The sequence below is a fragment of the Artibeus jamaicensis genome, unplaced genomic scaffold, assembly GCF_021234435.1.
Source record: "Artibeus jamaicensis isolate MK-2021 breed Jamaican fruit bat unplaced genomic scaffold, CSHL_Jam_final scaffold_660, whole genome shotgun sequence".
Lineage (NCBI taxonomy): Eukaryota > Metazoa > Chordata > Mammalia > Chiroptera > Phyllostomidae > Artibeus > Artibeus jamaicensis.
Window position 1 is genome coordinate 10,627,067 of NW_026522052.1, and position 14,244 is coordinate 10,641,310.

The 14,244-nt window shown below is 51.1% G+C and overlaps 1 protein-coding gene across 1 annotated transcript; it reads left to right on the forward strand.

Moving 5' to 3' along the window:
- The first annotated feature begins 825 nt into the window (after window positions 1-825).
- On the forward strand, window positions 826-10,880 carry TMEM218 (transmembrane protein 218). The gene is made up of 4 exons (XM_037134207.2): window positions 826-842; window positions 2,200-2,309; window positions 3,153-3,255; window positions 8,068-10,880. Exons 2-4 carry the CDS (start codon window positions 2,200-2,202, stop codon window positions 8,200-8,202), a joined length of 348 nt encoding a protein of 115 aa, XP_036990102.1. The 5' UTR covers window positions 826-842; the 3' UTR covers window positions 8,203-10,880.
- Window positions 10,881-14,244: the final 3,364 nt, after the last annotated feature.

Below are 14,244 nucleotides of genomic sequence, written 5' to 3' on the forward strand. Positions count from 1 at the left end.
CGAAGCAGACACTACATGGCTGTGTCAGGTTCCAAAGACCTTTGGGCTCAGCTCCTGCTCGCCACGCAGGCTTCGAGTTGCATTGCTCCTGACAGCATTTAAGGGTTTTTCTTTATTGCTTTTGAACTCCCCTGTGTATTAAATTCTTTTTGTCCTATTTTTAGAGCATTTTTCTGTGTTTGTTTTTGTGGGGGGCACTTTCCTTGTCAGCTCTGTCCCTGCTCTTCCTACAGCAGGTTGACCAGAAGCCTCAGTTGTCTTTCTAAGACTAGATATGATCCTGCCACTCCTCCTTCACTTGGTTTCCGCGAAGGACTTGTTAGCACTGCTTCATGTATTTACCCAACAAACATTTACTGAATAGAATCTCTGGTGAGAATGGCGGGCACTGTGGTAAGAAAGATATAAAGTCTCTGTCCTCGTGGAGTCTTCTGTTTTACTTGGAAAGACAATAGAAGATGGAACTGTAAAAGATCAATAAAAATGTGAACTACACTCTGCGAGATGTGCTCTGGAGGACCTGGAGTGACGGGGAGTACCTTTTGGGGGGCCACTTTAGCTAGGCCAGGCAGGGAAGACCCCTCCCAGGAGGCCACACTGAGAGTGAGCGGGAGCCACGCCCCCTCTGCTGCCCTCCTCTCTGCCCACCCTTCCCTCCACACTCCGCTCCGGCCACACTGATTCTGCCCAGAGGAGCCCACGCCAGGTCGCCTCCTGACCACCTGGGTTTGCATTGCACTGTGTTTTCCTGTGTTTCAGAGGGTGATGTGCACAGCTGTTTACGCAACTGTGACCTCCAACTGGCCGTGAGCTTCTGTCCGGTGATGCGTCTCATTTACCCTGTGAGCCCAGCATGCAGCCCAGTGCTGCACGTGGTGGGCACCAGAAAGGGGGATTGAATACACACTTGGCTTTATTTTTCAGCAGTTCTTGCTTAGGGCTTCTTTCCCAATACCTTTATAACTGGACTTCTCAGAGGTAATGATTTTTGTGGTATGTAAGCCATCAGAGTAAAGAAAACCATCACCCCGAGGAGGAAGTTTTTGCTTAAGACTTACCTCTGACACCATCAGAGAAAAGCAGGGGTGGTCTGGTTGTGTGGTATTACCCTATGGTGGGTCGAATGGCTCCCCCAAAAGATACGTTCACATTCTAACCCCCAGAACCTGGGGATGCGACCTTATTTAGAAAAGGGGTCTTTTCAGATGCAGGCAAGGTTAAGGATGTTGAGATGAGATGAGATCAGGTCATTTGGGTAGACCCCCTAATTCAATGGCAGGTGTCCTCATAAAAGACGGAAGAGAAAACAGAGACACAGAGAAGCCAGCAGAAATTGGAGGCATGTGGCCACAAGCCAAGGGGTGCCTGAAGCCACCAGAATCTGGAGGGGGGTGGGAAAGATTCTCCTCCAGAGCTTCCGGTGGGAGCGAGGCCTGGACGGCACTTGATTTCTGACTCTGGCCCCGGGGCTGTGAGAGAGCCGTGGCTTTCCGCTGTTGTGAGCCGGCCGACTTCATGCATCTCTGTCCCACTGCGCCTCAGTTACCTCTTCTGTAACATAGCCTAGTCATGCCTTTCTCAGAAGCTTATTGCCACGATTCGATGAGAGATATTTGTAAGGCACTCCGCACACAGGGATGGCTCAGAAATAACGGTGTCCCCCCTTCTTCAAGGACTTAGGTGTTTGCTTCCTTTTGTGAGTAAAACCTCATCAACAAAGTGGGGCAGCTCTGTCTGTGATTGCTTGGTGAGTCGAAGGCCATACCAGGGACTTACTGCGAAAGCTCCAGCTCCCACATCGGCCGTGGCTCCCTGGGGCCTGGGGCCTTTGACAGTGTTCCATGGGGTTTGTATCAAGGGAGAGTTCAGCTTCCTCCCGCGGGCCGAGGGAAGACAGAGCAGATAGCAAATTTGGAATGACCCCCCCAGAGCAGACAGCCACCACTCAGCCCTCACCAGCAAGGAAGGTTTGGTTCTAAGTGTCTAATTCCTGCTAAGGCCTCTGAGACTGGACATTCCCTAAAACCTGACACGGCAGTCATCAGAAATCCCTCACAATGGTTTGCACTTGCTGCATTTGGCTGAATGCTTCTATACGCCCGGGAGCATGCAGGAGGTAGGCAGTGCCCGGAGCTGAGGGTCCTGCCCTGTGGCCCAGGTCCAAGTGGCGTGCAGGGCTCACGCCTCCTCTCCCCACAGATGGCCGGCACGGTGCTCGGAGTGGGGGCTGGCGTGTTTACCTTGGCTCTGCTGTGGGTGCTGGTGCTGCTGCTGTGCGCGCTGCTTTCCAGAGCCCCCGGCCTGGCCAGGTAAGGCTTCCTCTCCACCCCCGGAGCCCACAGCAGAACAAGGAACAGTGAAATCGCTGATGCTCAGTGCACATTTAGAACTCAGAAGGGCTTCTTTGTAATCTCCGGTACATTGTAACCTGTCCTCATTCGCACTGTGTCCCAGGCTCTGAAGCAGAGGCGGGAGGAAAGGGAAGTGGTATTTTTCAGTTCTCACTGTAGCGGAGATGGGGGCACATGAGCTGAAAAGAAAACCTGCTTTCACTGCCTGTTGAATTTCTTAGCTTTGTACATGTGTAAGTTTTGCAACTGTTCGGACTGTGGCCAATGCTCGGTCCAGTCCTTGAGGCTCTGGCCCTGGGCCCAGGAAAGCAGAAGACCTGCCAGATGATGGCCGGCTCTCCATGAGGCCCAACTCCAGAAGACCGGCCACAAGCCCCTGGAATAGCACTGTGGTGTCGTATGCTCCAGCCAGACAGTGTCAGGATAGAGCTGCGAGTTACAGAATTTACTGAGGTGTTCTGGTCTAAAAACAAGCACAGAAGTAGTGCGGGGAGGGCTGCCTCGGTTTTTCATGATTACAACTGCGCAGAGGCAAAAATATAAACTACCAGTTTCCACTCGTAGGAGGAGTTTTGGGAGTGACTGGGGATAAAAGGGAATGCACCCAGTTGGTACCTGCCCAGGAAGACGGGCTTTGGACAAAGGGGAAAGCATGTCTGCATTTCTGGGGCCAGTGCAGACCGCAGCTTCCTGGGCATCGCCAATGGGCCAAGCCTGGCAGTGTGGCCCTAGGGAGGAGTCGTCAGGCCTGACTGACAGGAGGGGACGGGAAACAGCGCTGACACCCTGTCTCCGGCCCAGGTTCTCTGTCCTGTTCATCTTCCTTGGGGCTCTGATTGTCACTGCTGTGCTGCTGCTCCTCCCCCGAGCCAGTGAGACCCCAGCCCCGGAGGTCGAAGTGAAGGTAGGACGATTGGTTTTATTTCGCCTCCCAAGGTGTAACTCTTCTTTCCCTCGACCTAGACCTTGCTCTGGCCCCTCTGTGGTCCCTGATGTCAATGTGGCTGAACTGTGTGAGGAGATCTGTAAAGTTACAGCAATGATGATGGAAGCTGGGGGACGGGCAGGGAGGGGTGTTGCGGGGAGGGGAGCGGCGGTTTAAGTTGTTTTCTGACGCCCATCAGGGTGAAGGAGCAATGTGTCTAAAACCCGCCTCATCCTATGAGCGGAGAGAGGGGAAGAGCTCAGAGTAGGAGCAGGCCTGGTCCCGTTCCGGCCCGGTTCAGACACTCCATCCAGCACGTAGGCCCGCAGTGCCCTCAGGATGCTGAGTGGCATGCTTTTCTGCCTCCACGGGCTCACATTTTCTGATGTGAGAAGGCGCTTCTCATAGAGAAGAGCGGTGAGGAGCGGAAAAGGCTTCTGGAAAGCAGAAGTCGTGCGCATGGACTCGCACAGCGCTCAGCGGCCTCCTGGCAGTTAGTCCCTTCGGGCCTCCTTCCCGGGCCCCGCCTGCCAGAGCCCCTTCTCTGGGCCGATTGTGTTCATCTCTCTCCTGGGCCTTCTCTGGATGCACCGCTTGTTCTGGCTCATCCCTGACTGGCCTGGCTTTGTCCTGCACAGCTGGTCTCAGATCCCTGGACCTTGATAATGGGGCTGACCTCTGTGCCATCATTCCTTCCATCAGTTTTTCCTCCCAATCTCCACTTCAGCTTTTTCAGCTGGAGTGATGAGAATAGCTGACATTTTGGGGGGGGGGATTATTGTGCACAAGATCCCGTGGTAAGCACATCATGTGCATTATCTCCGTTAATGCATTACCTCTGATTACCCTAAGCAGTAAGGAGTAGGGACCGGTGCTGTCCCCAGTTCATAGATAAGAACTCTGAAGCTCCAGGAGGTAAGAGCTACTCGCCCCAGTCAGACGTATTTAGGAAGAGAGTGAGGACTGAAGCTGAGCTCTGTCTTCAAAGCTTTCATTGTTGGGGACTCAACAGACTATCAGGGGCCAGCACAGAGGGTTCATAAGGGACAGCTTTGACACTAGACAGTAGTGCACAAAATCATAACTTCTGACCTAAAATTGGCATCTATTTGCAACTCTGTCTAGGATTCACTATGGCAAAAGGGAGGAAAAGTGTTCGGAAAACTCCGAGGGAAATAATACTTAGCGCACCACGGAAGGAGTCGTCCCACCCATGTGTTCCTCTTGCAGGCACTCACCAGCCACTGCCAGTGTGAGTGCTGTGTGTGAGCGAGGGCAGGCCCCCACCTCGGCGTCCCCGTCTTGCGGGGGCATCGAAGAAGGCTGCCGTGTTTCTGGATTGCTGCAGATGTGGTGTTGGTAGAGGCACAGAGCAGCCGCTGCTCTAAAGTAACCCCTCCGCCCTCTGTCCTGGGAGTTTCAGACCCAGGGGAATGGGGTTTGAGCAACACACATTCATCAGCATGGCTGGCAGGACCGGAGTTCTCGTTTTCAGGTTTTGAGAACCGGCCCCTGTAGCTGCCTGGCTCAATACCTATCAATAATACATGGCCTGGGCCTTCTGCACCCAAGGCCTGCTAATTGGCTAATTAAAAAGTGAAACGTGTCGAACGAGCAAACATGTAGCCCGCAGGAGACTTGTTCAGTACTGGAGCCAAGGTCAAAGTTATGTTAAAGCTGTTTGATCAAACTGACCTTTGTTCTAGGTTGGCTGTGGGGGTGTCTCTGGAGCGGCCCTTTCTTCTTGGTGTCTTTGGGTCTCAGTGATCATGGAAGCGTTTGGGCTCGACAGTGTCGCCCCCTGTCACTACCATCCGACTGCTGCTGTAACAAATTGCACAAATGCGTTATCTTAAGAGTGAGCTAGAAGTCCGAAATCAGTCTCCCTGGGCTAAAAGTCCCCCAAGGGGTGGGAAGGGCTGACTCCCTTTCTAGAGGCTCCAGGGGCGCTAGAGGCTCTGTTTTCTTGCCCTTTCCAGCTTCTAGAGGCTGCCCCTGGCTGGGGGTCCCCTTGCCCCTCCTTCGGACGCTGCTTCCCTCCTCTGTTTTTTAAGGATGCTGTGCTTACACGGTCCCGCCTGGATTATGTTAAGTTCCACTAATTAGCAAGCTTAGTTCCATGTACAGCCTTAATTCTGCTTCACCACGCAATTCACAGTTTCTGAGAATTAAAATGTGGGCCTTCTTGTACCCTTCTGCCACAGTCACCTTTCACGTGTTAGATTCTCTTCCGGGGACTGGGTTTTCAAAGCTTCTTGAAGCTGTGAAGTAACCCAGTCCACTGGTTTGTGTAGCTGCTCCACTGGGTCCACGGAGTAAATGTCTTTCCCCTGCCCAAACGGAAGCACCGCCACGCGGCACGAGCCAAGCTCCAGCAGCGGGCAGCAGACAGGAGGGTGAGACAGCCCTGACCCTAGGTCTTTGTCAGCAAAGACTAACAGCTCTGCGGCCTCATGCATGACGGGTCAACAGGCAGCCAGCTGTGTGATTTGGGCACCTTATCTATCCCCTTAGTGTTTTATTTTTTATTTATTTTTTACTGAATTTATCGGGGTGACAATGGCTAATAAAACCATACAAGTTTCACGTGTACAACCCACTAAAACATCCCTGTATGTGGCACTGCGTGCTCACCAGCCACAGGTCGCTGTCCGCCCCTTCTCCCCGCTTTGCCCCTTTCCACCTCTGCCACCCCCCTCCCTGGCAGTCGCCACACTGTTGTCTGTGTCCAGGTCTCATATGTCTACACACACGCGCGTGCATGCGTGTGCTTATTCCCGTCACCTTTCTTCACCCCCCAAACTGACAGCTCTCAGTCTATCAGTCTGTTCTGTGTATCTATGCTTCTGTTTCTATCTTGTTCCTTAAATTATCTTATTTATCGTGTTCCACGTACAAGTGAAATCATATGGTGTTTATCTTTCCCTGACTGACTTATTTCACTTAGCATAATATTCTCCAGGTCCATCCATCCATTCAGGGTCTTTTGGTAAGATTGTCTTCTTTTTCACAGTTGAGTAGTATTCCTTCTGTAAATGTACCATCGTTTTTTTATCCACTCGTCTACTGATGGGCACTTAGGCTGCCTCCAGATCTTGGCTGTTGTAAATAACACTGCAATGAACATAGGGGTGCACATATTCTTTCAAATTAGTGTTTCGGGTTTCTTCAGATATGCTGCCAGAAGTAGGATCACTGGGTTAAAGGTAGTTCCATTTTTCACTTTTTGAGGAAACTGAATCCCCAGTGGCTGCACCAGTCTGCATTCCCACCGACAGCGCATGAGGGCTCCCCTTTCTCCACATCCTCACCAGCACTTGTTGTTGGTTGATTTATTGACAATGGCCATTCCAACAGGTAGTGAGGTGATATCTCACTGTGGTTGTAATTTGCTTTTCTTTGGTGATTAGTGATATGGAGGATATTTTTATATGTCTATTGGCCATCTGATTTTCCTCTTTGGAGAAGTGTTCATTCAGGTCTTTTGCCCATTTCTTAGTAGGGTTGTTTGTCTTCTTGGTGTTGAGTTGTACAAGGAAATCTATAGATTCGATGGAATTCCTATTAACATACCAATATTTCACAGACAAAGAATATTCCAAAAATTTATATAGGACCACAAAAGACCCTGAATGGCCTCAGGAATCTTGAGAAAGAAGAACAAAGTAGGAGGTATCACCCTGCCTGATATCAAACTATACTATGAGGCCATTGTAATCAAAACAGCCTGGTACTGGCATTGGAACGGGCATATAGATCAATGAAAGCCCAGAAACGAACCCGTGCTTTTATGGTAAATTAATACTTGAAACGGAGGCAAGAAAATAAAAACAGAATAAAGACAGTCACTTCAATAGATGGTGCTGGGGAAACTGGACAGGTACATGCAAAAGAGTGAAACTAGACCATCAACTTACACCATCCACAAGAATAAATTCAAAATGGATAAAAGACTTAAATGTAATTCACAAAACTGAAAATTCTAGAAGAAAAAACAGGCAGTAAAATCTCAGACAGCTCTTATTTTCGCCAATTATGTCTCCCAGGGCAAGGGAAAGAAAGGAAAAAGTAAACAAATGGGACTACATCAAACTGAAAAGCTTGCGCACAGCAGAGGAAGCCCTCAAAATGAAACGGCAACCCACTGCCTGTGCGGGGGAACACGGTCCCCAGTGACCCATCTGATAAGGGGCTGATTTTCTCCTAGCGTTTTAGTATCGCAAGCAAACGGCCGTTCCCCCTAACCCTTGGAATGCTGGCTTGTGAATATCTCGGTTCGGAACTCTTCTGATGAGTTTTAAAGGGCTGCCTTCTCATTTCGAAAATGAACCCTCCGGAATTGGCAATGGGTTGATGATTTTTAGCTTAGGATTTTACATACACGGGATTTATTATAGTATTGTATTTTTAGGTGTGTTTAAAATTCTCCGTGATAAAAAGTTAACAACAGAAAGGAGCTTTTCTAAGATCAAGCACATTTCTCGAGAACATTTTCAGATAACATAACACATGATTCCAGAACACAAAGGAACTCATCCAGGGTGTTCAACATGTTTATGAATCTAACTCGGCCATTTGTTTCCTGTACTTCATTCTTTCTTTATCTTGCATTTCTGGCACAGAGAGTTAGGAACAGGTTCTTCCCGACCACTTACGGAGGAGACCCAGGGCAGGGTGCTCCTGGGAGTTACAAGTATGAGCAGACCCTGGGGCCCATTCATCACAGGCTGCAGAGGAGCGGAGCAGGTGCCGGAGCGACAGTGACTCCCTTGTCCATGTTTCCTTCTCCAGATCGTGGATGCCTTCTTCATCGGTCGCTATGTCCTGCTGGCCTTCCTCACTGCTATCTTCCTTGGAAGTCTCTTCTTGGTTCTAACTAATCACGTCCTGGAGCCAATCTACGCCAAACCACTGAGGTCCTACTGAGCACTGTTCACAGAGACCCTCACTCGATGTTGTCGCTGAGCAGAACGGCCCCGCTCGGGGCCTTGTCTTCATAGTCCTCGTGGCTGAAGATCAAGGGAAAATCCGTTCGTTGCTAAGACAAATTCCCTGAGCCCTGTCTCCCCGACACGTGGTTACAAAATTGTCTCTTTGGAGGTAGATTCTTGCCTGCTTACGAGGGTCACTGCTCCCTTCTCAGCACCTGCACCTCATGTTCTCCATCTGTTTCGTAAGGGGACTAGCAACAGTGCGTGAGCTGCTAGGAGTAGGTTTTCAGTCAAGACGCCAGTACGTGGATTTGGGAAACAGTCCCACCTGGCTTCTGCTGTCCAATAAATGAAAGAATTTGGTCCTTTTGATAATCCATAAAATTCTTAGTTAGAAGGGTAGGGTCATTTGGAAAGGAAAGGTCATTTCAATGGGATGAAGCGGAAGACTTACTTGGGTGCTGGTTGCTGACCACTCACTGTGTGTATCGGCACAGGGCCACAGCGGCGCCCGCCTCAGCTCTAATAACACAGGACACACCACCAGAGGCCCGGCTCTCACGTCAGACTCTTGGCCACAGCTTTCTGAGTCTGGTATTTATGTATTTCAGGGTTTGCGAAAGAGTGTGGAAGGGTCCATTGTTTGTCTTGCTGCTATGTATCTCTGGAGTCTTTTCCTCCCAGAATTTGGTGGCCTTTCTGTGACTTCCTTAATTACTTAAGAGTCCATTTGGGGTTATCATCATCTCTTTCATCTTGAAAGTAGCCCTTTCTCCAAAGCTGATGAGGAACAGGTATTCCCAGGACTAGATATAACTTTGTGCTGGTCTGAGATCCGAGACCAGGTGAAATGTGTCCCCACGTGGAGGGGCCGGCTCCCCTCTGACAGCCTCCTCCTGCCCCTCCAGAGCCATTTGAAGACGGATCTCCTGGCTCAAAATTAAGAGCCAGAAAACAAGCTGGAAAGAGAGCTCTGACTGAGTACGTGCTGTTCTGTCAGCAGCGCACTAGTTCCCTTGAAACAGAATTTACTTACTGTTTACGACGATCTCTTACCATCCCCATTTTAAAGCAGTGAAAAAGTAAAGGCTGTAAGAGACTTGCTGACTTGCCCAAGCTTTCCAGGACAGCCAGCACGCACACCAGCCGGGCAGACGGCAGGGCCTGTCTTCCCCTGGATGAAGGCACGCTGAGCAGCCTGGAATTTTGGTGGGCAGTGCGGGGAACTTGGGGCCCCTTCTCCTCGGCTGTCTCTCCTGGGCCCTGTTGTCATTGTAGAGACAGTCCTGCCGCCCCAGCCAGGTTAAGCTCTAAGCTAAAAGCGGAGCAAACTGGTGACTGGGGAGCCATGGGCCGGTGAGGTCAGCTGCGATGACCCCCACCTACCCTTGAACCCTGTCTCACTCAGTTTGGAAAAGCTTCGCAGGTACGGCTCTGTCACAGAAGGCTTCAGAGGAAATAGTTTCTCAGTCTGGCCTGGAGCCCATAGCTAAGAAAAGAAAGCGCTCCCCCCACCGCAGCAGATCAGAGGGAGAAAGAAGGACACGGAAATGCGGAGGGAGGTGGGGCAAGGAGCGAGGCCTGCTGTCGCTCCTCGCCTGGGACCCTGGCACCGAGGCCCCCGGGTCCTGGCTGTCCTTGCTGCTGTCGAGCCGGCCCAGTGACTCCTAACAAAGCACAGGCTGCCACTTGTCACCTTCTCCTGACAGACTTGCTGAAAAAGCAAATCCGGGAAAACTCTTACAGGTTTCTGGCCATGAGTTCATCTTTTTTATTCCCTAACAAAGGTGTCTAAGGATTAGATTAATGGACAATGGCAACCAAGTTTGAAGGGGCTGCTTCCATGGAGAAAACCGTGTTATGGTTGAAAACGAAATTTTTTTCACCAACACCATTACCATCCAATTTTTGTTGTTTCCACAGATGTAAGCGGCAGGCTCATGTGGTAAGGGCAAAATCCTACTTGGAACCAAGTATATATTTTTAGCTCAGCCGCCCTGTATAGAGCCTGTCTGAGACTACCAGCCACAGTGAAAAGGAGGATGGATTACTTTCTGCCTTCACACTCAAAGCCGCCACATTCAGCCACCCCAAACCCTGCGGGGCTGGGGTATGAAGTAAAAAAGTCTGTCGGGGCACAAAACGGCTTTCCCCGAGAGTTCTGCAGGGGCACCCCCTAACCAACGTCCCATAGGGCACCTCTTGTGCACACAGCCTTCCCGGAGCCGTCCCTTAGGTAGAAACAAATTAGCTTAGTGCCCCCATTCACCATTGTTTGATCAGGTGGTGCTATGCTTATTCCCTGTCCAGATGGATCCTGTGGCAAACAGACTGTGGTAACTAACCCCTACTCTTTAGGGGTGGGGAGGGAGAATAAATCAAGGCCTCTGATTTATTCTATAAGAAAGTGAGTTTACAGCCTTCTAAAACTGCGTGCTGGCAAAAGCTAAATCAGCAGGACATCACTTTCCCCTGTGCAGCGCCCACGTTTGTCTTATCCACTAGGCGGCGCTATGCTGTGTTTTACAAGCCTCTCAAACCAGGGAAAGCACACTAGGTAATTTTTGGACAAGCTCCTTAAATTTCTCATTAAAAAAAATGAAAGTAAAGCGAACTTTCTCTATTGATGCATGATATCAGACAGTTAATAAACAATTCACAGTTTTTGGACCAGCGTTCTGTTACTCTTCGCTCCTGTGGCAGATGCTTCCATTGCCTGCCACGCGCTCATTGCCGTTTGGGCTGATTTTAACTCATGGATAAAGAAACCTGCCGTGGTGGTTTGACAGATGAGACACAGGCATTGAGATACCAGGGTTTTAAGTTTGTTGAAGTTTCACAGCTAGTTAGTCGAGGGGCTCAAATTTGACAGTAGGATTCCTGATACCTCATTTCTCAAGACAGTTTAAACATCATTTTGGGATTTCAGACGACGCCTTATTTTTCAATTGGTTAATAGTATTTCTTAGCTATTTGTACCCCCCCCCCACTTTCCTAACCCATATCCAAAAGAAATGGTGAAAGTTTTGTTAAGAATTCCTAAACATTTAATCATAACTTTTTGGCTTAAACCTTCAAGTATTTGGAGGAACAAGTTTCCAGATGTGGGAACCGGAGCCACAGGGGAATGAATCTTGAAAATGCTGATTATCCTCAGAGGGACCTAGAACTCAAGACTGGAGGTTTCATAGTTCATGGAGTTCAGTCTTTGGTCTGTATTTCCATCTCCATATTTGGGAATATTCCGTTTTTCACATCCAGAAATCGCAGTTTTTATTGTATTGAACAAACACCTGCTGCAGATTTTTCTAAGTGCTTTGTAAGTATGTGTGGTCCTCACAGCGGCCCTATGAAGCAGCTGCTCCTAATATCCCCACTTCACAGGTGGGGGCAGGTGCAGAGTGGTGCGCTGATTTGCTTGAGGTCACTCAGCAAAGGGGTAGACTGGAGCCAGAATCTGGAGTCAGGCAGTTTGGTCCAGTGAAGCTCTTAATGACTCTATACAATGTTGCCTCATAAGATGAAAACCAAGAAGAAGAAAAAAATATATGAAGGACCAGGGTCAGGTATTGCAAAGTCCAGTTGATAGAAATAGAAGAGGCCAGAGCCTAGTGGAAAACCCAGAATCTTAGCGATCGGCCAGGAATTCGGGCAAAGCAGTCACACCCCTCGGAGACGAGTTCGTTGGTCATCTGTGGTTTTGGCAGGTCTTTGCTCTGTTGGACTTTGGCCCCCTTCTTGCTCAGTGACCCTGAACGATTGGGTAGCTCCTAGAATGAGTTCTCAGGGAGGGCTTACACAGCGATCTCTCTCTCTTAAGCACTGTCCACCTGCACAGTTTGGTACTTGCTGGTTTTCAGAGGCACCGATGGAAGACTCAAAGCCACAAGCCACGAATGTGTGTTTCTTGATCTGTGTCTCTAGCAGGTCATGGCAGCTGCTGTTAAAAGGGAATAAAAAGTTTCCAAGTCCCCTAGTCCGATCCCCACCCCAACATGTCTAAACTTGTCTGAGTTTCCTGGGACCTGAGAAATGGCAGTGGGATCCAACCAGTGCCCAAACCCGTGGACAGAAGGATGAAGTTGTTTTCCGGTTTCCTGCTTCCTGTTCGGTAACCAACGCCCACTTAGCAGGGTTCCTGCCTTCAGAGGGCTCTTGGATTGGGACGAGTGTGGCACCTCTGAGCTGCTTCAATGCCCCTGGACATCCTCTTCACTGTTTTTTAGCCTCTGGGGATGTCTTTGGTTTCCTGTCTTCAAACTGATGTCACCCAGCTTTACCCTGAGAGCAGGCTGTAGTTCCCTCCAGCTGCTGGGACAGATTACAGCCCACTCGGTGGTTTAGAACACATGTATTATCTTACAGCTCTGGAGGCCAGAAATGGGAAATGGGTTCCACGAGGCTCAAGTGAAGGTTCTGGCGGCTCTAGTGGTGAGTCCCGGCGTCTTTCCTGGCTCCCAGAGGTGCTCACAGCCCTTGGCCAGTGCGCACTTCCTGTGTCTTCAAAACCAGCATCTTCTCATCTGACACCCAACCCTTTGGCCTCCCTGTTTCATTTCTAAGGAGCCATGTGATTACCTTGGGCTCGCCCTGATAATCCAGGGTAGCCCCCCAGTCCCCCGGTCCTCAGGTCCTCAGGTCCTCAGGTCCTCGGTCACATCAGCTGTGTACGATAACCTATTCACTGGCTCCTGGAATTGAGGTGTGACCGCTTGGGGGAGGCGCGGCCTTCAGCCCACTGGAAAGTATACGGCCGCACCTCCCTTCCCTAAGAATCGCCTCCTTCCACCCTCCATCTTCCATGCCCTCTCTCGCCTCACCTCGCCCCTTCCTATACCCAGTCCACCCCTTCCTTTCCAGGGTCAGCCCCAGTCCTTAGGGTTCCCACCCTGACACTCAGGATACGTTCATAATTCCCGTCCCCTGCTCCCAGTGTAGCGGCGGCCTCTGCGCGCTCACACCCTGGGAGAGCCGCTTTCCCTCCCTCCTGGTGGCTGCTTTCCGCCCCCGCTTCCGCACTCGCCCAGCCTCCCAACGGATCGCTAAAGGAGAAATGTAGAGTTATTGCTTTTTAATTACAAGTGCTATTGTAACATCTATAAGGAAGAACACTTTCAGCTTAATTGAGACCAAATGTGAAGTTAAATTAAATGAATAACTAATTAATGGAATGCTCCCGCACGAGCCCCCAGTGAATGCTGAGGCCCAGAGAGGAGGCAGGTGCCGCCCGGGGACCAGGCCTGCCCAGCGCCGGGCTGGGGCTGCGAGTCGGGGCCGGGAGGCCGCGGCAGGTCGGACCTCAGGCCTCTCCCCACGCTCCGGCCCACAGCCACGTCCCCCTGGCTGAGGCCAGGCTTTGCACCCACGTCTGTCCGTCCCTGGTGCCACACGTACCTGCGGGCGGGCGGGCGTGCCATTTCCCAGGCCCTGGACCTGACTCATTTTAACTACCTGCCTTGTCTGCTCCCTCGCCAGCTGGGCAGCCCCGGAGCCCAAGCCCTCTGCGCTCTCTCCTCGCGTGCCTTTCCCGCTGACCCCTCCCCCAGCCCCCTTCGGAGCCAAGCCCCTGCCCCTCGCGTCTCCACCCGTCCCCTCTCGCGTGGTTTATGGATGCGCGCTCCTCGCGGGCATGTCCCCCACTAGCAGGGCTCTCGGAGGGCGGGCAGGGTTTTGTGCCCATTTCCTACATGAGGACATGGGCCTAAAGCTAGTAAGGGGGGGGGGGGGAGCGAAGACCTAGAAAATGCCAAGAACGGTGTCCACCGGAAGAAAGCGGACGGTTGGCCAAGTGAAGAAACCTGTGTCCATCCCCGGGAGCAGCCAGAAGGAGCCGGGGCTACGCGGGTCTCTACCACGGGGTTAGGGCTCCATCTAGCGGCCCCCTGAGGGACGACGCCAGGAAACCTTGATGGGCAGCTTCCCCGACGCAGAGCAGGTGGCGCCGCCACCGGTGGGCCTTGACAATCACCTGATTGGCTTCTGCTCTCAACGCTGGTGTCAGGCCCCCGAAGACTTATGTCTCAGTCACCACTGGCGT